This window comes from Delphinapterus leucas, chromosome 17, assembly GCF_059928025.1.
Source record: "Delphinapterus leucas isolate spDelLeu-1000000601 "Yukka" chromosome 17, BTC_Dleu_Yukka2, whole genome shotgun sequence".
NCBI classification, from domain to species: Eukaryota; Metazoa; Chordata; class Mammalia; order Artiodactyla; family Monodontidae; genus Delphinapterus; species Delphinapterus leucas.
Window position 1 is genome coordinate 81,495,359 of NC_143145.1, and position 21,316 is coordinate 81,516,674.

Sequence of the window (21,316 nt, forward strand, 5' to 3'; positions counted from 1 at the left end):
GATAAAATCGTGGTTTCAATTCAGTAAGTATTTGTTTTATTACCTGCACAGCTCAAAGCTAGATGTTTCACCTAATCAGATTTTAGAGTTTGCCAGGAGCCTGTTAGCATGTGAAATAAACGTCAGAATAAATTAGATTGTAGATAGGGGCAGCAGGTAGGGGGAGTGGGGGAAGTGCCAAGGAGGAGGAAGAAAATAGGTGAAGGAATGTTTCAGGCAGAAGGACTAGCTCACAGCTGAGAAAGAGCATACGGTGTGGTGAAGGGACGGAGAGAAGTTAGGTGTGGATGAAATATCTAGTCTGGGGTTCATGTGAGGAGAGAGGTAAGGCTGGCGAGGGAAGAAAAGTCAGGTCATGCAGGGGCTTTACTCTGTGCTAAGGGATGTAGACTTTATTTTCCAGCAAAGGGTAGAACGTTGGAGGGTTTGGTCAGAGGTGTAAGGTGATGAAGTACACTGTTAAGAATGAGAGGGAGAGGGAAGCCTGAAGGCTGGCAGACCATTCCAGGTGTCCAGCCAAGGCACGAATGCAGCTTGAACTAAAGTAGAGGGACTGGGACTGGAGAAAGTTCTATTACTATGAGGATTTTCAGAAGGAAGACTCTCCTGTAGTTGTGAACAGGTTGACTAGGAGGAAGGGTAAATCAAAAGTGAGGCAGTGTCCTGAGCATTGAATAGCTGACAGAGTGCTTACAGAGAACACTGAAGGAGGTTTGCAGGGCTGGATCTGACATGCTGAAGTGGCCATGTGACATCCATGTGCAGATACTTGGTAGATAGCTGGGATCTAAAGATTAGGAGAGGGGTCTGAGATGGAGAGGCAGACGTGGGAACTTCAGCACGAAGACGGTAGTTGCAACTATAGAGATAGGTGAGATGGTCCAGGGAGCACGAGTCAAGTGAGACAAGATGGGCTGGATGGAGCCCTGGAGAAGACAAGTCCTGAGAGGAGGGGAACCCATAAGCATGGTCAGGAAAACTAAAGGACCATAATGAGGGAAGCCAAAAAAAATTATTTCAGGAATGAGGGAGGTGTCAACTGGACTAAATAAGACACAAACCAAATAAGATGAGTCCATTAGAGTTAGCAAAAATAAATAAACGATAGCTTCACAGATGTATGGGGATGTGAGGCAGATTATAGAAGGTTGAAGAGGGAGAGTGTGAGAGAATGGAGACAGTGAGCACAGACAAATCTGGAAAGTTTGGCTCTAAAGGAGATAAAACAGAAAGAGCAAGAGGACAGCAGTGGTGGTTGAGAGTGGACTGTTGTGGTTTTTCAGAAGAACTTAAGGTATGTTTAAAGGCTGCTGGGAAGGAGGCAGTAGAGAGGCAAGACCTGAACACATGGGATGAGAGATGCTGGATGACATCATGGGAGGAGATGATGGATGACATCATCACGGGAGGAGGAGATGATAGATGACATCATGGGAGGAGGAGGTGATGGATGACATCATCGTGGGAGGAGGAGATGGTGGGTGACATCATGGGGGAGGAGATGATGGGTGACATCATCATGGGAGGAGGAGATAATGGAATGATGGTCCTGAGAAGGTGGGTGGGAGGGAATTCAGAGACAGGTAGAGGGATTCGAAGAGGAGGGGGGACACCTTACTCCTTTTCTATTGTAAGTAGAAGGAAAGAGGTAAGGACATGGTTTATTGGCAGGTAAGTTCACTTGTTTAGTCCTGAAGTTCAGTAATTTCTCAAACGTTAATTCCCAGTGTCTCTGTGACTTGGAGAAAGAATCATGAACACATGAGTAAGGAGGGAACTGGTGGGATCCAAGACTGGAAGGGAAGAGAAAGTGAAAAAGCTTGAGGGAGACTAGGAGAGAGAGAGAGCTGACCAGAAAACAAAGGATTACTAGGGTAGTAGGACCTTGATTTTATAATGACACCAATCTGAGTCATTTTATTACTTTTTCTCTAGTTTCCCTTGGTGATCAAGATTTTAAAATGGGGAAAGCAAATGGTTATGTTGATTCAGGATTGGGGTTTGTCAGGTCATGACAATGGTGGAAGACATGACAAGGGAGTGGAGAATAATAATCAAGAATATCACCAGTAGAAAAAAACCCTGATAACCCAATTTGAAAATAAGCAAAGAACTTGAGTAGGCATTTTTTTCCCAATGAAAACATATAAATGGTTAACAGGCATATGAAAAGTTGCTCAGTATCACCAATCATCTGGGAAATGTGATTCAAAACCACAGTGAGACACCACCTCACACCTGTTAGGATGGCCATCATCAAAGAAACCAAAAGACAGCAAGTGTGGGTGAGGGTATGGAGAGAAGGCCACCCTTGTACACTGTTGGTGGGGATGTAAATTGGTGCAGCCGCTGCGGGAAACAGTATGGAGATTCCTCAAAAAATTAAAAATGGAACTACTGTAGATCCAGCAATTTCACTTCTGGGTGTTTATCCAAAGGAAAAAAACCCACTAACTTGAAAAGATATCTGCACCCCTATGTTCATTGCAGCATTGTTTACACTAGCCAAGATATAGAAGCAACCTAAGTGTCCATCAATGGATGTGTGGATAAAGAAGACATTATATATATTATACATTATATATATACACACACACAGTATATTGATAGTATGTATATATATACATACCATCAATCACATCTTCTTTACCCATACACACACACACACACACACACACACACACACAGGCACAATGGAATATTAGTCAAAGAAAAAGAAGGGAATCCTGCCATTTGCAACATGGATGGACCTTGAGGGCATTACACTAAGTGAAATAAGTCAGAGAAACAAAAACACTGTGATCTCACTTGTATGTAGAATCTAAAAACAAAAACAAAAACTGAATTCATAGATACAGAGAACAGATTGGTAGCTGCCAGAAGGTGGGGGTGGGGTTGGAGTGGACAAAATAGATGAAGGGAAACAAAAGGTACAAACTTGCAGTCATGAAATAAGTAAGTCAGGGAGATGTAATGGATAGCATGGCAACTATAGTTCATATACTATATTTTATATTTAGAAGTTGCAAAGAGAGAAGATCTTAAAGTTCTCATCACAAGAAAAAATATTGGTAACTGTGAGGTGATGGATGTTAACTAGACTTACTGTGGTGATCATTTCACAATAGATACATCGAATCATGATGTTTTATATCTGAAACTAATATAAATTTCTATGTTAATCGTATCTCAATAAAAATCTGGTTCCGGCCCTCCTCTCCAGCCATCAGCTCTGGTCAAGTGACCTTCCCTGCTCCTGTATCCTATACTTATGTCTCTCTTTCCCATCTGAGTCTGTTATAATCCTATCACTTCTTCGAGGTTTGTCTCAAAGAACACCTTCTCTGTGGAGCCCTCCCTGATTGCCCAACGTCGCCCTGTTCTCACCCACCTCTGAATCCCCATAGCACTGCTTGCACCTCGCCCCTCCAGCCACAGGCACTTATGAAGCACTTGTTTCTGTGCCAGGCAAGGATGCACAGACATGGCCTTGAGGAGCTTGTGTCTGGAAGGGAGAGAGACACTTGAACAGGTGAATTGTATGACAACCTGATAACTGATGCGTCAGAACTGAAACGCTCTCTCACTGAACCCCTGATAGCACTCTTGGGTAAATGGCAAATTCAGTCTGGTCCTGAGTTAACTTGGGTATCTCCCACACCTCCTCCCGCCAGTGGACCGCAGCTGACTGCTTTCTCCGGGCATGTGTTTTACTCCATCTGACCCATGGCAGCAACTCACGCAGTGCCTGGCACACAGACATTTTTTGCATTCAAATGAGTTCCAGTTGGAATAGAAGGGACAGAAAGTCCTGTTCATCTCCAGTGCACATCCTGCTAGCATCCCCAGTGGCCTAGGAGACCCGGGTTCACCTCGTTCTCCAAGCAGTAGAAACGGTAGGGCTTGACCATTTCTAGGGGTACTGGATAGCCTCAACCACAGCTACATCCCTGTCTGGATGTGAAAAGCTTCCCTCACAATATCAGACTCTACTAGAAACGATTTTCCGCAAGCCCCAAGGCCTTCAAGGCCTTCAAAACAGGAACAGGTTGCAAAAAATGAAACACGGGAAACAAGGAACAAAACTAGATAATCACGTCGGAGACAGGACATAAAATATTTAAATTCCACAATACTGGCATGAAGTAAAATCAGAATAAAAATAAAAACAGTCAAACGCAGGGGAGAAAAGAATTGTGCCTGTTTGTGGATGTGGGGAGTGGGAAATGGAAGTTGCTAGTGAAACGTATAAAATGTCAGTTATGCAAGATGAATGCATTCTGGAGATCAACATTGTGCCGATAGATAATAATACTGCATCAGACACTTTAAAATCAGTTACAAGTGTAGATCTTATACAGTCTTTTTACTGTAATTAATATTACCAAGTGATAGACCAAGAAATCCACAAATGAAATGGAAGATGTCCAAAAAAGGAAGATTCTGGTCATTACATTCCAGGCAGCATGAAAGCCAGAGTCTGTGATGAGAATCTCACAGCAGTGGGCACGCCGTGACTACGTATATGCAAACATGCACACACCGTGGAGCTGACAAGTGCACAGGACTTAGTATCGGGAGACGTGGGTTCCAGTTCTGCTATTCCTTCTTGTTTGTCCTTGAGCAAGTGATTTGACCTCTCTGGGACTTAGATGCCTGGTATATAAAGGTTGAGACTAAGTGAGATCTCAGCTTTGAATTCTAGAATTCTATGATTATATTAAAGAGAAATAGTTTTTCCCTAACCCTAAATGGATGTGATGCTAACTTCCTCCCATGACTATACAGCACCATTAGTAGGAATGGTGTTCTACTCCATAATTATAAGAGGACTCTATTGTTTTAATCCTGACTAAAGATCTGAGAATACTGGCGTTGACAAGCTTGGAGAAGTGCCAGGATTTTTATTTGAAAGTGGCTCCAGTAAAGAATCTAGTAACACTCAATAAAACAAGTTTTTTTTGTTAGAAAGCAGCTCTAGCAAATAACAGATGCTAACTTATTTTTCATCTTTAAATAAATGTACACAGTACTTAAAATCCAAGGAGATGCACGAATTTTCCCCGTGTAATTAATGAAACTGCTCCCTTTTACTCTCAAAAATGTCTGAGTTTGGATGCTAAATTACAAGGTCACCCTACTGTTAGGAGATTCCTTTCTGCTTTGCTTAATTCCAAATCCACTTCAAAGATATTCTTCATCTGGTTCTCAAATGTTTCTTCAGATGGGCCTTATGAAAATCAATTGCAACCAGAAGAGTAGATTTTCCTCTTTCTCTCTTTCTAATTTCCTAGCTGCGGCCTTAGTTAAGAGCTGTGTTTGCCAAGGTGATCCAGAATGCTGATGTGATTTCTGCTCTGACAGGTGAAGAGTTCAGAAGTCGTTATTCCCCTCCTATGACAAGAAAAAGCTGGACACGTGGCAAAACGAAGACTTTCCTTGCACCCATCTGAGACATGCAGCCACAGGGCAAACCGTCCTCCCCAAATCTGGAGAGTTGGTCACAACCAGAAAGATCCTTGGGGCAGAAGCTACGGGATGCCAAGGTGGCGGGAATATTTAAACCAGCCCTCAGGACCCTCTTTGCCCTCTCTCCCCACCCTGCTTCCTGGAGAACGTCCCTTCCGTTCTCCAGAAGGTTCCAGAACACACAGCACAATATATCTTTATGTGTTTTTATTAATCCCAGGGACTCAGGATTGGCATGAAACTTATTAGAGCGAATTTAAAGCATTGCAAAATTTTACTGCAACTTTGAAGAGATTCCTGAGGGATTTTTTTTTTTTTTACTTGAAAATTTAATAAAATAACCCCTTGGTCATGAATCTTTCCCCGGGGAAGTTGATGGGGAATTGTGTTCACACCTGCAGTGACGTGTACTCCAGACTCGATTCAATCATAGATCTCTGTGACCTCAACTCACCTACAGATGGCACTGAAAGGCATGAAAACGGTTCAAATCTATTCTAATTACAGTGACGTATGCAATTCTGCAAAGTCAATGAACAATTCCTGAAGCTGCCACACAGCAAAATGGCGAGGAGTTGCACGAAAACCGAAATCCTACTTCATTCAATCAACAGGGAAATGTTTTTATTGTCTCTAATTTTCATTTATTTTAAAATCAACTTATAAGCATTGTGAATGGACCTCTCTCAGAGAAAATTCAACTAAACTCACCATCCCTTTTGCTGTTGGCAGTTTTAGGGAGGGGTGCACTCTCTCAGGAGGACACAGAGGGATGCATTCTGTCTTCCTAACTGAGGACCCACTACCCTGCGAGAGAACATCTTAGCGCAGCGAGAGGCTGTTCCTTCCCAGCACCACGAAGACTCCAGCCCGCTCCTGTTAAAGCCCCGGCCAGGGTCATTCTGTGTCTGTTTTTGCTGGAGGTGATCTTGGAGGCAGCCCCTCCTCCCGGTGCTTTGTCCCGGGAAAAGCCGCCTCTCCTCGGCCTGTCTCCCACCCTCTCAAAGTCCCGAGACTCTCATGCTAGGAGACCCTTAAATCTGTGAAAAGCAACACAGTGCAGAGCATTCACGGTACAGACCCTGAAAGGAATGCACGGATTCCCAGCTTTTATTAGACAGGTAACAGCAGCTCCAGTGCTGTCTTTGTAACATCCTAGAATTGGAGGAGAAAACAGCAAAATCTTCAGAATCATAAAACCTGTGTTGCCATAAAATAAACGCCTGTCCGTCTTAGATCATCGTAAGACCCAGGCTCTATTCTTCCTCTAGGGCCTGGGTGTCAAAGGTGTTTTCCTTCGTGTAACAGGGGCCGGTCTTGTCTCCCAGCTGACCTTGTCCCACTTCAGCCATGCACCCAACGTGACGGTTGTTCTGATCCGTTCCTGTCGTGAAAGGAAGATGTGTCCGAAGGACTTCAGGTAACTGCCCAGAGCGTGTTGGCAGGAGGAAGCACCCGGCCCCTTGGGCCAGAGCTTCTGGGGCCTTCTGCTCGCCACCCTGTCGCGGCTCACCTGTTGGTCCTGGGTCTCCTCTTTAGCCAAATCCCCTCTGTTTGTTTAGAGCCCGGTGGGCAGGTGCCCAGCCCAGGCCAGAGCAGCTGTGGGATCAGGCCTCTGACTCTGTTCCTAACTCCTGGTTTCTGCTCCAGACTCATCCCTGGGTGAGGCAGCTTCGCGTTCTGTTCATTTCTCTCGCCAGGAAAAGCGTTCTGGACCAGGGGGAGACCGCCTCTGTTTCATCTCCTGAGTGTCACCGGGTTAGATGCAGCCCAGGGAACATGGTGTGGGCTCAGGGCATGGGGAGGCTCCGGCTGGGCCTTTGCAGCCGGATCCCAGGTGAGGGCCCCGCACAGGAGCCACGGTGCCCGGCGGGGCACACACGCTTCCCGGGAAGAGGGGGGCAGTTCCCAGCAATCACAGGGCCGACTGAGCCTCAGGGTTTTGCCCGAATCCTTGTGCTGTGCTGTATTACCATGCAGGCTGAAATCTCTCTTCAGGAGAAAATAACCCACGCCTCTCTGCTCTGTGTTTTGCATTTCACTGTTGGGTTTTGTTTGTTTGTTTGGTAGCTGGTTAGTTATAATATTCCCAGGGGAAAAGACATCAGCTATTACGATGGGGTAAATTACCAGCTGTCGCATCACACCTCAGGTGCCATCCTTTAAGGTGGACAGTCAGTGGCTTGGTGTCAGGAAAATGATTAAGCCCCAAAGCTCAGGGAAATTTCTGTGTGAAAAAACAAACGGAAAAAGCTAGAATCAATTATAACCTGGATAAATTGTTAACAGGCCCTTTAAGTTCTCTCTTAACTAAATCTTAGTGAAATCTGAAAAACAAAAGCAAAAACTAATCTTAACTGGAAGGTGACTTCTTTTTTATTTTTTAAATTGAAGTACAGCTGATTTACAATGTTCCAGGGTGTACAACAAAGTGACTCAGTTATATATACATATTCTTTTTCAGATTCTTTTCCATTATGGAAGATGACTTCTTAACCCAAGGACATACCTCTTAATCTAAGGTATGACAGACAGAAATAATCACTTCAGGGGCCTATCTTAACATGCCTTTGTGGTCAGAAGAGGGCAAAGAGTGTCAATCAAATTGATAAGTGAAGTGGAGTTTTTCCCATCTATTCTGCATGCGAAGCACATAGGAAATTAGGGTGGGGAATAAACTTTGGTCGTTTATATTCTAGGCAAACTGCTACTTCGGTTATTTGCAGGTGAAAGGTGCCAGTTATCTCAGCTGTGTTTGCTATGACACATTTTGAAAAAACATTCAGGTTTAAAACCAATATCTGTTAATTAACCATTTGAGGTTTTTTCCCTTGAGACGTTTTAGACCATAATCGACCCCATTTTTCCTCTTTTACTATTTATTCTTAATAAAGGTATAACTTTATGAATAACAATTTGATATTAATATAAGCATGGACTTATTAAACAAGGAAACTTTATGTAAGTGTTGGGTTCAATGACACAATATTAACATATACCTTTATGGTTTTTAGAACTGACACTTGGAATTGAGAGCTGCTATCTTATAAAGCTTACTTTGTAACTTTTAAAAGCAGCTATATTATTACACTTTTTCATCAGTTTGTATTTCTGATATGATCTCTTTCATGCTCATTATTAGTGGACTGAAGTTTTGAAAATCAGGCCTTTATCTTATAAAAAAAATTCTAGGCTGAGGTTATAAATGAAACCAAGTTATTGCAGTTTTATTACTCAAGTCATTTGGTATTAAAAGGACTTATGGGAGGGATGGGGGAAATGTGCTTCCATTTCATTTATCTTTTCAGTTTTGAATTCGGATTTAAGGTAACGTACAGCCGACGAAAGAGAAGTAACCAGAACCACCACTGGTTCATTCATGTGACAGAACACTAGGTGGCGCTGTCTTCCGCAGGAATTGGCTAGAATTGACCAAGCGTTTCTTTAAACCCATTTGTCAGGGATATGTGTGTTACTTTGTGTTTTCCAGAAGTCAGATAAAAATACTCCCTTCACTTTCTGTTCTTAATGAAGTGTTAACTTTATGAATAAGCACCTACACTTGTAACAAACTGGACTTCTTGAATAACGCAACTCTGAGTAAATGACAGGTTGGTGACTATGGCTTCCGGGTACCAAGACTCAAGGAACTTGTTTACCTTTCAGTTGTTGTTGCTAATAAACTTTAGAACAGTTTTAGATTTACAGAAACATGTCAAAGCTAGTACACCTTGCATCCAGTTCCTCAGTATTAACATCTGGTAACACTTGTCACAGCCGATGAACTGATGTTGATAACTTACTATTAACTCAAGTCCAGATTTTACCCCGATTTCCTCAGTTTTTCCTTAATGTCCTTTTTCTGTACCAAGATCCCATGCAGGTGACCGCAGGACACGTGGCCGTCCTGTCTCCTCTAGTTGATCTTGATGACCTTGACGGTTCTGAGGCTACTGGCTGCGAATATTTTAAGATGCCCCTCGGTTTGCATGTGTCTGATGCTTTTCTGGTGATCTAGCCGGGTTACGGATTTGGTGGCAGAAGACCACAGAGGTGCCGGGCTGTTTCATCACCTGGTGTCACGCAGTTGATATGACCAATCACTGTGCATGTTGACCTTGGTCACCCGGCTGAAGGGGTGCTTGTCGGGTTTCCCCACCATCAAGGTACCTTTTCCCTCACTTTCTATACTGTTTCCTTGGAAGCAAGTCACTTTGCATAGTGAGCACTTAAGGGGTGTGTGTGATGCTTCACCTCTTTGAAGGCCAAGTATCTACATTAATTGTCTGGAAATCTTCTGCATGGGAAAAATGTCTCTTCTCCTCCATTTATTTACGGAATTATTTATTGATACCAGTGTAGACTCATGACTATTTATTTTACCCTTTGGTTTATAACCCAGTACTACTTTATTTATTTTGTTACTCAAATTGTTCCAGCTTTGGCCCTTGGGAGATCTTTCAGTTGGCTTCTGTGTCCCTTTGACATATCCCCATCAGTGTGGTTTTTTTCTTTTAAGCAACTTTTAAACTTTTAAATAGATTCTGTTCAGTCTACAAATAGGATTTAGCTCCGTTATTCTGTGAGCATGTCTCTTTTCCATTATTGGAGTAATATGTTAATAATGAAAATTGAAAGATACATGAAAGTAGAAAGGAAAAAGCCCAATTCAATCTTTGTTATTCGTGTGTTCCCTTAAAGTGTTTCTTTTCTCATTTTTATTATTTTGCATACTTTTTTTTGCGGTACGCGGGCCTCTCACTGTTGTGACCTCTCCCGTTGCGGAGCACAGGCTCCGGACGCGCAGGCCCAGCGGCCATGGTTCACGGGCCCAGCCGCTCCGCGGCATGTGGGATCCTCCCGGACCGGGGCACGAACCCGTGTCCCCTGCATCAACCACTGCGCCACCAGGGAAGCCCGCATACTTTTTGACATTTCCTCCTTAAAAAACGGCTCTACTCATTCTTTGTAAATACTTTCGTATTCTGATTATTTCTACTTAACAATGCGTCATGGATATCTTTCTATCTTATTACGTACGTATCACTTTAAAAGTCCTCCATCGTTTGATTAACCTTGGCTTTAGCGTTGAATTGGCTCGTAAGTATCTTCAGTGCATAATTCTGGATGCAGAGCAGGCCTTTAACACATAGGGACTGAATAAGTTATCTAGTGAAATGATCTGTTTCAATATTTTGCACTTATATATAGCGATGAAATGAGTGCACTTGAGCCTATAAGGTCTTTAAGCACTTTTACATTATTCACGTATTTAAGAATTCTAGAAGTTGAGCTAGGTCCGATAAGAGCAGCAATATTTTTGAAGCCCTTGATTCATAATTAGATTTTACAAAATTGGGCAAATTGTATGACGCTAACCCAGGGAAAGAAAGGGGAAGATATCGTCCAGACTATGCAAATAAGGCAGGGGTCATTGGTTGAGAAGCTAAAAAAATGAGCCGATTATTAAGAAATAAAGCTTTTCGTAGCAATGACGTCTGATTCAGAGCCTGGGTGTCACCCTTCTCAGCATGAATTCTCACTGCTTTACTGAGAAATTAGGCAACCGACTTAACTCAAGAAAGGACGGGAGGAGGGGACTCCTTATCCTGAGTGGCACTCGTCACCTAACCCTCTCAGGAGCTCTCGTAAGTGGGCAGAACAGTGAGAATTCATACTTTTCCCTAAGATCTCTGCTTAATTACACTACACTGCTATCCAAAATGTCCATTAAAAGGTTAACACAGGTACCCGAAAACACCAGAAGCTAGACTCCTACATTTGAAAGGAGGTTGTACATTAAAAGAATGAAAAGAAATCTCTCTCTGTCACTCTTTGTTTCAAAATGATTTTCCTCTCAAAGGAGAGCATCCAGCCGTTGTTTTGCATTACATGGTGTAATAAACATGGGAGTTTCATTATGGGGATTCGCATTCAGATGTTAAGCCTCATGCACATTGTCGATGGGGCCGTGTGTCTGGCGGGGAATCCTCACCCCTGATTCTCCTGTGAGGAGCCTGTGGGGTTTCCACTTCTTCCTGCTTCCGTTTTGTCCTCCTGGAGAGGAAACCCTATTTTCTCATCCACAGCTCTTGTCCCAGAAATTTGTATATGTGTGAATTCACTCCTCAAAGGGGCTTCTTTGGCACACTATTGACTAACAAGGAGAAAAATATTTATCCTGATGTGATTCTTTTTTTTATATAAATTTATTTATTTATTTATTTTTGGCTGCATTGGGTCTTCGTTGCTGCGCGTGGGCTTTCTCTAGTTGTGGTGAGCGGGGCTACTCTTCGTTGCGGTGCACGGGCTTCTCATTGCAGTGGCTTCTCTTGTTGCGGAGCACGGGCTCTAGGCGTGCGGGCTTCAGTAGTTGTGGCACGCAGGCTCAGTAGTTGTGGCTCCCAGGCTCTAGAGCGCAGGCTCAGTAGTTGTGGTGCACGGGCTCAGTTGCTCTGCAGCATGTGGGATCTTCCCGGACCAGGGCTCGAACCCGAGTCCCCTGCATTGGCAGGCGGATTCTTAACCACTGCACCACACCACAGGGAAGCCCCTGATTTGATTCTTTGGAGTTGAGAGTTTTCTTCTGATTTTTAAGTTTTTCACACTCTCTTTTTCTTTATTTCCTACTACAGGCCCGAGCAGCCCTTTGGAGTGTGGCTGGGACATTTTCAAAGCTGTTGACAGATGGGGAGCTGCTCTTCAGAGAGGTAAGTGACAACGTAAATGACTGCGGGGTGGGGGGATGTTCTGGTGAGCGGGGTGGGGGGATGTTCTGGTGAGCGGGGTGGGGGGATGTTCTGGTGATCGGGGTTGGGGGCTGTTCTAGTGGGCGGGGTGGGGGGATGTTCTGGTGAGCGGGGTGGGGGGATATTCTTTCTGGTGAGCGGGGTGGGGGGATGCTCTGGTGAGCGGGGTGGGGGGATATTCTTTCTGGTGAGCAGGGTGGGGGGATGTTCTGGTGAGCGGGGTGGGGGGATGGTTCTGGTGAGCGGGGTGGGGGGATGTTCTAGTGAGCGGGGTGGGGGGATGCTCTGGTGAGCGGGGTGGGGGGATGTTCTGGTCCGGGTGTCCTCAAAATGAAGCACATTCCAACGAGTCCAGCACCCAGCATGGTGCCCGGCACAGGGCAGGTAATCGATAACTAGCCGTTGATTGAACACGTGAATGAAGGGCTGGTGTTTTATTGGTATACGTTTCCCATAGTGGAGATTAATTCATCCTATTTCCCATCCACGAGTTCTGGCTTCTTTAGGAAAAGGAACTCATTTTAAATGATGACATCAACAACAAAATACTACAGTTTCTGAGGACTGTGGCAAAAAATAATAGGAAAGTGTTCTGTCTCCCAAAATAGCTATGTTTCGAAAAAGAAAAAACAGCTTGGCATACTTACACGTCCCTTGGAGTAAAGATGCAGTGGAAGATGACGGCTTCCCACGATAACTACTACCTGTGTGTGTGCGTGTGCACGTGACCGTGGACAGAAACCCACGTGCTCCTTGCGTTTTCCCATCACAAGAAGCAAAGATGCCCCGAGGTTATCACCTTGGCTGCAGGGCCCACTCTGTCCAGTTTGCTCCTCCCTCTGGGGCTGTTGGGCCCTGGGTGGGCTCAACGGGCACTCCCTCACCTGGGCTGTTCCTCTCCTGCCCTCTCCTGCCCTCTCCCGCCCTCTCCTGCCCTCTCCTGCCAAGCCCCACACCCCGCGTCTTGGTAAACTTGGCTCACAGCGTGGTCTGTCTATGCAGTGATTCTGGTGACAGCCTTGCCTGCTGACCCCAGCACACAGTCCACTGCGGACTGGGATGTGCTCGCCTCCATGGCCCCGTGCTCCCGGCAGGGTAGGACTGGGGGAGCCAAGGCTCTGAGAGGCTTGGGCGTCCTGGGTTAGGTTGGATGGGCGGTGCCAGCCGCCAGGCCAGGCTGTGCGGGGTCCTCGGCCCCTTGGCAGCTGCAGGAAGGGCCCGCGTGGTGAGCCAGCTTTGACGTGTCCCAGGGAAGCCTGGGTTCATAACCTGCCTCCGCACTGGGTGCAGCTGGGTGTCATCTGTTCTCCTTTCTAGCTCATGTTCTCTATTTCCCAAGACTGAGTGTTATGGCTGGTTTGTGTCCCCCGAAATTTCATATGGTGAAGTCCTAACCCTCAGTAACTCAGTGTGTTTGGAGATGGGGTCTTTACAGAGGTAACGAAGTTAAAATGAGTCTGTGAGGGTGGGTCCTCATCTGATGTGACTGTTGTCCTTATAAGGAGAGGTGATTAGGACACAGATGTGCACGGAGGGAAGCCGAAGTGAGGACATAGGGAGAAGGCGGCCGTCTGCCAGCCCAGGAGAGAGGCCTCAGGAGGAGCCCACCCTGCCGACACCTTGATCTTGGACTCCCAGCCTCCAGAACTCTGAGAGGTGAATGATTGTTGTTTAAGCTGCCCGTGTGTGGTGCTTGTTACAGCAGCCCTGGCAAACTAACCACTGGCTTTGATAGAGGTCCCAGAAGATTCCGGGCCGGGGCAGGAGCGTCCCCAGAGGTGACCAGGGCACAGCTTCCGGTGTCAGCAGGTGACCAGTGCAGGCAGCTCTGGGTGATGCTGTCTCCTCCCAGGGTACCAGGAGGACCTCCTGAGGCCATGAGAAAAGCTCTGAGCAGCCTCTCCTTGGCTTGCAAATGCCGTGTTCCCAGGTGTCTTCACGTGGCCCTCCCTCTGTGTGTGCTCTGTTTCCTCCCACGATGGTCTGGTATTAGGGCCCTACCCGGGACACCATCTAAGCTTAACTGAATACATCTGCAATGACCCTGTTTCCAAACAAGGTCCCATTCTGAGGTCCTGGAGGTTGCAACTTCAACATACCATTCTGGGATGACACAAGTCAACCCATAACTGTTGCCAACCCCCAAATCTAATTCCCTAGTTTAGTTTCTCAGGGTTATAATTTGAATATTTAAATCAATATCACAGATGGGAGAGGTTGCTAAAAATTAGAAAAAACCCACCCAATCTAGAGAAACCCGATCTCTGGGTGCCGGGCAAGGGTCAGGGGGGTGGTCTGCGTCCATAGTGCCCCCAGAGCAGCCCTGGGGAGTCTGGGAGCTTAGCCTTTCTCCACTTTCCTGCCGTAACAGCCTCCTCGTGGGCTTTCCTGTCCATCCATCCCTCACACTGCTGGCCGACTGGACTTTATCACGTCTTTATTTCACGAACACACTGACTTCACTGTGTGCCTGACTCATAATGAGATGTTACTGCATTCATTTCTTGTAGCAACCACAGGAAGTGAGTTCTGATCTTACACCTATTTGGGAGCTGAGCTCAGTGAGCAAAGCTGGGCCAGGAGGGAGGCGGTGTGGCCCCGCAGTCCACGGGCACCGGCCACGGCACCGGCGGCAGGCATCAGCTCAGAGCTGGGCCCCGCCCCCGCCCCCGCCCCCAGGCTGTCAAATGCATAGTGCAGCCAGTATGGCTTACCTGGGCCTCCACCTTCTCTCCTCAGGGGGCCTCATCCCCGTTGACTGCGCCACCACCCCCCCACCGCCTGCAGAGCGAAGGTGGCCCAGGGCCAGGCGTATCCGCTGCCGTTCTTGGGCCCCTCCCCAGACCTCCAGCCCAGAACCGGAAGCTCAGCGGGGGATGAGAAGGCAGGGATTTGTGATAAGGAGGTGATTCGGAGACACTCTCAAGTTTGAGACTCGTGCCTAAGCTCCACCCATCTGGGGGGCTCTGTCCTTGAAGCCCCCCGACGTCCCTGCCCCACCTCCCCCTTCGCTGCAGCCTTTCTCTGAAACTCCCTGCGGCCTCTTCTTCCGCTACCGGCGCTCGGCCCCTCTTCAGAGCCAGTCCCGAATGTCACTTCTTTATGAAGGCTTTTTGCTTTATCTCCATGCCTGTTCTTGTAACCAGCCCTGCGGTCTCTCCTCAGAAGGACCTTCTTCACCTTCTGTACCTACTTTTTTCTTTATAATAGTTTTCTTGCACCTGCACTTGTCCCCTTAAAGCCAGCCATCTGAGACTGTGTTCAGGACTGTGTTCAACAAAGCACTGTATTGAATGACTACTATTAACCCATGGAAAACCTTCTTTAAAACTAAGTACATGGACAAAAAAGAGATTAGGAGTGATGATTCACTTTGGGAAAAAAATGTCTTACAAAGAAGGATTCAAAAGATAATCCTTTAACAGGGCAATTGTTTGAAAATGATTTCTCTCTCCCATCAAAACATCTGGGCTCTGGCTCCCACCGACAGTCTGAAGGCTTCCGTGTCTGATGTGTTCCCAGTTCTGTCACATGTACCCGCCTGCCCACATCAGAGAGACTCTCTCAGGGCACTTAGATTTGGGAGTCTGCCATCTAGTGCTCAGAGTTGAATGGAACGCTCCCGCGTGGTCTGACTTTCGTGAAAGCGCATCTCTTTTTGTTCATGGTCCTTTGCCAGCTACTTCACTCTTTATTTCAGCAACCACAGCTCACTGGCGGCTCTGTGGGCAACTAAAACCACCAGACGCCTCTCCTCACTTGAACTGCGAAGTCTCAGACCGCCCTGACGTGCGTCTGATCAGAGAGTATGTTAATGACTCTGTTGTTTCAAACAGATGCATAAATACTTTGCATCCTGGAACATGGCTGCATCAAATGAGTTTTGAGTGACCACAACCCCCACGTCGTCTATTTGAACTGGACTCACCACTGATGCTGAAAGGTCCTGAAAGGTCTTGCCTGCCCTCCAAGCCCTCTGGCCCGTCCCCTTCGCCACACAAGTGCAAAATACTCCAAACCACGTTTTTAAAGAACTCATTTGGTGGTAAAACCTGATCCAGAGCTATTTATAGGCTATATTCATCCCACTTCCTATGAGTTCGGGCATTTTTCCCTGCAGAAATGTTTTATTTGATTAATGGTTTCTTCTCTAGTGTTCACTGAGGGTTTGCCACCAAATATTCATTGTATTAACCTCTTAAATAAAAAACAAAAACAAAAAACAAACCGTAAATCAAAAACACATCTGACCCTGAGGGTGGCAGATGAGGGCGTAGGGACTTGTCTGAGCCCCAGCATAAGTGTAATTTAAAAAAATTCACAGATTGTTTTCTTGCTTTGTGGCACGGTATTGACTTTTGGTGCTGTAAATAGAGCCACCTTTGGTTCTAGAAGTTCTGTATTAACATTGCACATTGGCCAATCCGGATTATATCTGACAAATCTCTCCAACGGCCTAGAGATGGAAGCCACCAAGACTGCCCCCATCATTTCCAGATTTAAGGGAAACATTCACTATCACTTGGTGACCATCTTGGGAGCCTTGGGACATTTCTGGCACTTGCTCCTACTCAAAGAATTTAGATTCTTAAGAACACAGGAAATTAAATTGGAAGGCTTGCCTCCTACACATTTATCATATTAGAACTTTCTGGGATAAAATTTTATCAGTTTAATACAGCTTCATGACATGAAATGGAGCACAAACGTTATCAAAGCATTTTATTCAAAGGCGTGGTCTCTGTAAGTTGTCTTTTTAAAAAGTGTGAATGGTGAGTTAAATTATTGCGTGACTTTTCTCCCCAAATTAAAATTTTTAGAAGAAATTTCCTCTCACATCTGTGTGGACTCCAGTGGGGCATTTTTAAAGTAATTCCTTTGCCCACTTAGATTATCCAGCTGAGTCAGGATTATTCCACGGTAAAGGTATTTCACTTGTTTTATTTTGCAAGAAAACACGAAGAGAAGCCAATCTATTCCTTTCGTGGCCCTGAATGCCTCTGATTTCTCAGCCATGCAATAGTGACAGTACCAGTCAGAACTTCAGGAGTGATTGTGTGAGTTCAAGGTAACTTTTTTAAGAGCCAAAGCACAGAAGAGAACAAGGAGAGAATGGTGGGTGTATGGGTATCTTTGTGTATTTATAGTCATCATTCCCATCAGGAAGAATGGCCAGGTGTCCTCAGTTCATCAGGTAGTCAAAGTGTAGAGATAGAGAACTGAAGTCTCATTCAACCAGCGGAAGTAGAAATGAAGATACAGAGAGGAAAGGTGGGTGGTGTGAGCGCATCTGAGAGATGCTCTGGGCAGAGGACACAGGAAGCTTGGGTGTGGAACATGGCAGTTAAAATCATGAGGGTGGGGGGCTGAGCAATTGTTTTAATTCAGTGAAGCCTGTCAGATGCTGGTGTTTTGCTACTGAGTACCTTTCAGCAGCTACTGCCCAGGATGTAGTTTGTTTGGGCAAAGGGAAAGCCTTCACCACAGGCAAAATGAGAAATGAGCTTATACTTGTGTTTCAGTGCCCTTGATCTATCCCACTGTGTAAGCAAGTAAATACGGCTCCTCCTTTAACTGACCCCCTTCTACACTCTTGGGACAGGAGTCAAGGCGTCTGTGGTGTACGTAGAGTGTCCCCTAAAAGAAGGCCTGGACATGCTTTCCCAGTGGGATTCTGACAGCACCTCGGGAGGCCTTCTTGGAGGGGCTACAGAAGTACCAAGTGTCCCCTCCTCCTCGGGACACGTGTCAGGCCTCCGAGCTTTACCTTAGGTTCTGTGAGCTTCCCGTACCTAAGGAAGGAAAAAGGCACATTTCTTCCTCCTTCTTCCTCCTTTTTGACTACATCGTCCTCAGGGAAACCGAACTATCTGGGGAAAGAGAAGGTTCTTTTGAGCAGATCACTTTGCAATATGGGTCAAAGCTGGGGGGTGGCTCTCAAGCCTGGGCATGCATTATACTAACCTTAAATTCACTGGGAAGCTTTTCAAGTACACTGACACATCCCCTCCCCGCTCCCCCAGGGCAGAACAACAGAGTCAGTGTCTAGGGGTGGGGGGGAGGATTCCGGTTTTCAAGTTCTCAGTGACCTGGGACGTGAAGATGTAAGCCAGCCTGCACGCCTCTGCACACCGAGATTAAACAAACACCTACCCAGCCCCTGATTCTGCCTGCCAGGAACCCTAACGGTGCGTGCTGTCCACCGAGCACCCTGTGTATGGGCACAGGCTGAGAGTAAGCCAGGAGGCCCGAGGTGACGGAGGAGATGCTGGAAGCAAAGGAGCACAGACTTGACCGAGGGGGACAGTGGAAAGTAAAATGGCCAAAGGAAGCAGAATTGTGAGGAGAAAAACACGGTGAAGATGAATTTAGTAATTTCTTAGAGACTTCTTTTTGCTTTAGGGATTCCTTACACTTTCTCTCCACGCTGGGTCACGTGTGTGATTCTGAACTAAAGCGTGAACAGGTGGGTGTTTGTAGAAGATGCGCCGTTGGCGAATCAGGTGACCAGCTATGCAGGCATTAGATGACAATAGTTCACCTGTGTGGAGATGGCTCTTGTGAGTTGAGAATTTTAGACCGTTTTTTTGTTTTTTTAAAAAAAAGATCACACGGGAAAAGAAGTTAAAATTTAGGGAAAGCAAAATATTCCATCCCTTTCCCCAGGCACCCAACATCTAGGCAACACCAAGTGAAACTGTAATGGTGCTTGCTAAGCCTGTTTGAAAACAAATCCTGTTGGGCCCCCATAAAGGGATAATCAGCTGTCCAGCCCAGCAACTCCTCTGTTCTTCGATCTGAAAACACTCAAAAGATGGAGGTAGAACTTGTACACAATTTTTTAAAGGATGTATCCAATGGAATCACCTCTCATCCCACCCCCACCACCTGGTACTCGTTTTTATATTGATGACAGTAGGAGATGTTAAACACCAGTGAAAAGCTTCACGTTACTGGGCCGGGTGTATTAAAATAAAATCAAAAATTGAAATATTAGGTATATACACAGCAGCATAAGTGAAACGTGATGTGATATAGCATTTTCCATTCAAAGCTTTTACAGTAGAAAAATTGAATAAACAAAACCTCTCGTCTCTCTTGCTCCAGTGGCTCAGTTGAGCCTCCTGACTCATTTATTTTCCATCATATCTTCATATAAATAGTCTCACACAGACCTTACACAATTTAGAAAAGATTGCTGAATCACAAAAATAGCCCCCAAATATGGCATTGTTACTTTCTAGAGTATGACTAAAATGAATACTTGATCATTAAAACAATATTCAAAATCACTTGAAGCAATAAAGAAAATTCTGATGTTTTGTAAGGCCCTAGAAGTTTCTGCAGAGATCAGAATCTTATTGTTCTTCCAAACTACATTGTCCAAAAAAGTCTGGATACAGGAAATTGTGGAGCTGAAAAGCTGAACCGTTAAAAAGTATTCCTTCTTATGGCAGAGCAGTTTCTAAAGCTCCTTTCCAGGGTGGTCTGGGCAAACCCCGGCTGCTGCGGGGGGCGGTCCATGTCGCTTAACACGGCTGCCCTGTCTGTTTGCAGGTGACACTTTCAAGGAAAGAGACCCCCTTTTCCCAGCTGGGGTTCTGAGCGGCCTCCACCAAAGGAAACTGAACAGTCTCAGATTGCAGGGGGTGGGAGATCACTGAAATCTGGGAACCACACTGAAGCTTCTGACTTCACCTGCAAAACCTAACAGGTTGGATTAGTAAATTTTTTTTTTTAAACAAAGAAGCTAAAGCATAGAGAAAATACAAAGAAGCGTCATGAAAGGCATATGGTTATTTTACTTTCATAAATGAGTTTAGCTGTGCTCCTGTCTGGGATTTACTGAAATGGCCTCTGAACCTCTGAGTCACACACCCCCTTGTAAACACGAGGCCGATATGGGTGCACTTTTGGTGGGACAGGTGTTGTCTTCTCAGAAGCCCGTGTCCAGAGGTTGGTCTAGCGAGGCCGGACTGCCCACGGGGAGCAGGCCAGGCCACGCACTGGTGGGCAGTGGCCCTTGCGAGCAGAATCCTTTCCCATGGGGGGGGTGTTCTTCCTGAGTGTTAGCCTTGTGTGTGGGAAGCAGGGGTGGCCGGTGACCCCAGCCCAGGAAATAACTAGTGAGCAGGGATTGTTACGTTTTTCTTCCTAAGGAGGCAGCCGTCCCGTGAGTCGCCTGAGTCCCTTGCGCCCTAAGGCTGCTGCTGGTACTGGCCCTCCGTGGCCGTGTAGAAGTCGTCCAGGACGCTCTGCAGGTAGTCAAACGTGGGCCTCTCCTCGGCCTTTTCTTTCCAGCACATTTTCATGATGTCGTAGAGCTCGTCCGGGCAGTTCTCCATGCGGGGCATCCTGTAGCCCTGCGACAGGGCGGTCATCACGTCGGCGTTAGTTCTCCCTGAGGCCGAGAAACCACAGGTACCATTTAGAAGCCTGACCCAGGCTCACGCGCTGCAGTGGTACCCACCTCCTGCATCTGTGGTTGAAGCAAAGCTTCGGAGGCTGCCACGGGCTGAACTGTGTTCCCACCATGCCCTCCCCTGCAAACTCCTATGTTGCACTCCTAGCCCCCAGGACCTCAGAATGTGACTGCATTTAGCGCTAAGGCCTTTAAAGGGGTGATCAAGTCAAAATGAACCCTTTAGGGTGGTTCCTAACTGCCTCTGACTGGTGTCCTTGTAAGAAGAGGAGATTAGGAAAGGTTGGGGGAGACACGTGGAGAAGACGGCCGTCTCAAGCGAAGGACAAGCCTCGAGAGAAAGCAAGCCTGCCGACACCTTGATCTTGGACTTGCGGCCTCCAGAACCAGGAGAAAATAAATTTCTGTCGTTTGAGCCACTCAGTTTGTGGTATTTTGTGCTGGCAGCTCTGAAAACTGGTACAGAGGCTAAGGACATTTCTGTAAGCGATGAAATAAATGTTAGTACGAAGGCGATTAAGGTACCATTCAGTTGCCAAAGTGAAAACAGGCAACCGTGGTAAATGGAAGACAAAGTGAGTTCTAATGACAAAAGGACACTGGACTTGACAGACCTTGTGAATGAACAGCCCAATCCTAACACTTAATCTCACTTTCTTTTGTAGTATTTTTTTTC

At 46.1% G+C, this 21,316-nt stretch overlaps 1 protein-coding gene and 1 long non-coding RNA gene across 4 annotated transcripts in view; one reads left to right on the top strand and one right to left on the bottom strand.

The window, feature by feature from the left end:
* Window positions 1-19,994, top strand: part of LOC111165867 (uncharacterized) — a 33,654-nt gene extending 13,660 nt beyond the window's left edge. The window contains exons 2-4 of the long non-coding RNA XR_016388565.1: window positions 5,365-9,635; window positions 12,105-12,179; window positions 14,958-19,994. This is a non-coding gene — a long non-coding RNA (uncharacterized LOC111165867). The remainder of the gene's footprint in view (window positions 1-5,364; window positions 9,636-12,104; window positions 12,180-14,957) is intronic.
* LYN (LYN proto-oncogene, Src family tyrosine kinase) overlaps window positions 19,315-21,316 on the bottom strand; it is a 77,486-nt gene continuing 75,484 nt past the window's right edge. For all 3 annotated transcript variants that reach the window (XM_022556895.3, XM_022556897.3, XM_022556898.3), the window contains one exon: window positions 19,315-20,619. In XM_022556895.3, coding sequence (XP_022412603.1) covers window positions 20,417-20,619 — 203 coding nt within the window. In that variant the 3' untranslated portion in view covers window positions 19,315-20,416. The remainder of the gene's footprint in view (window positions 20,620-21,316) is intronic.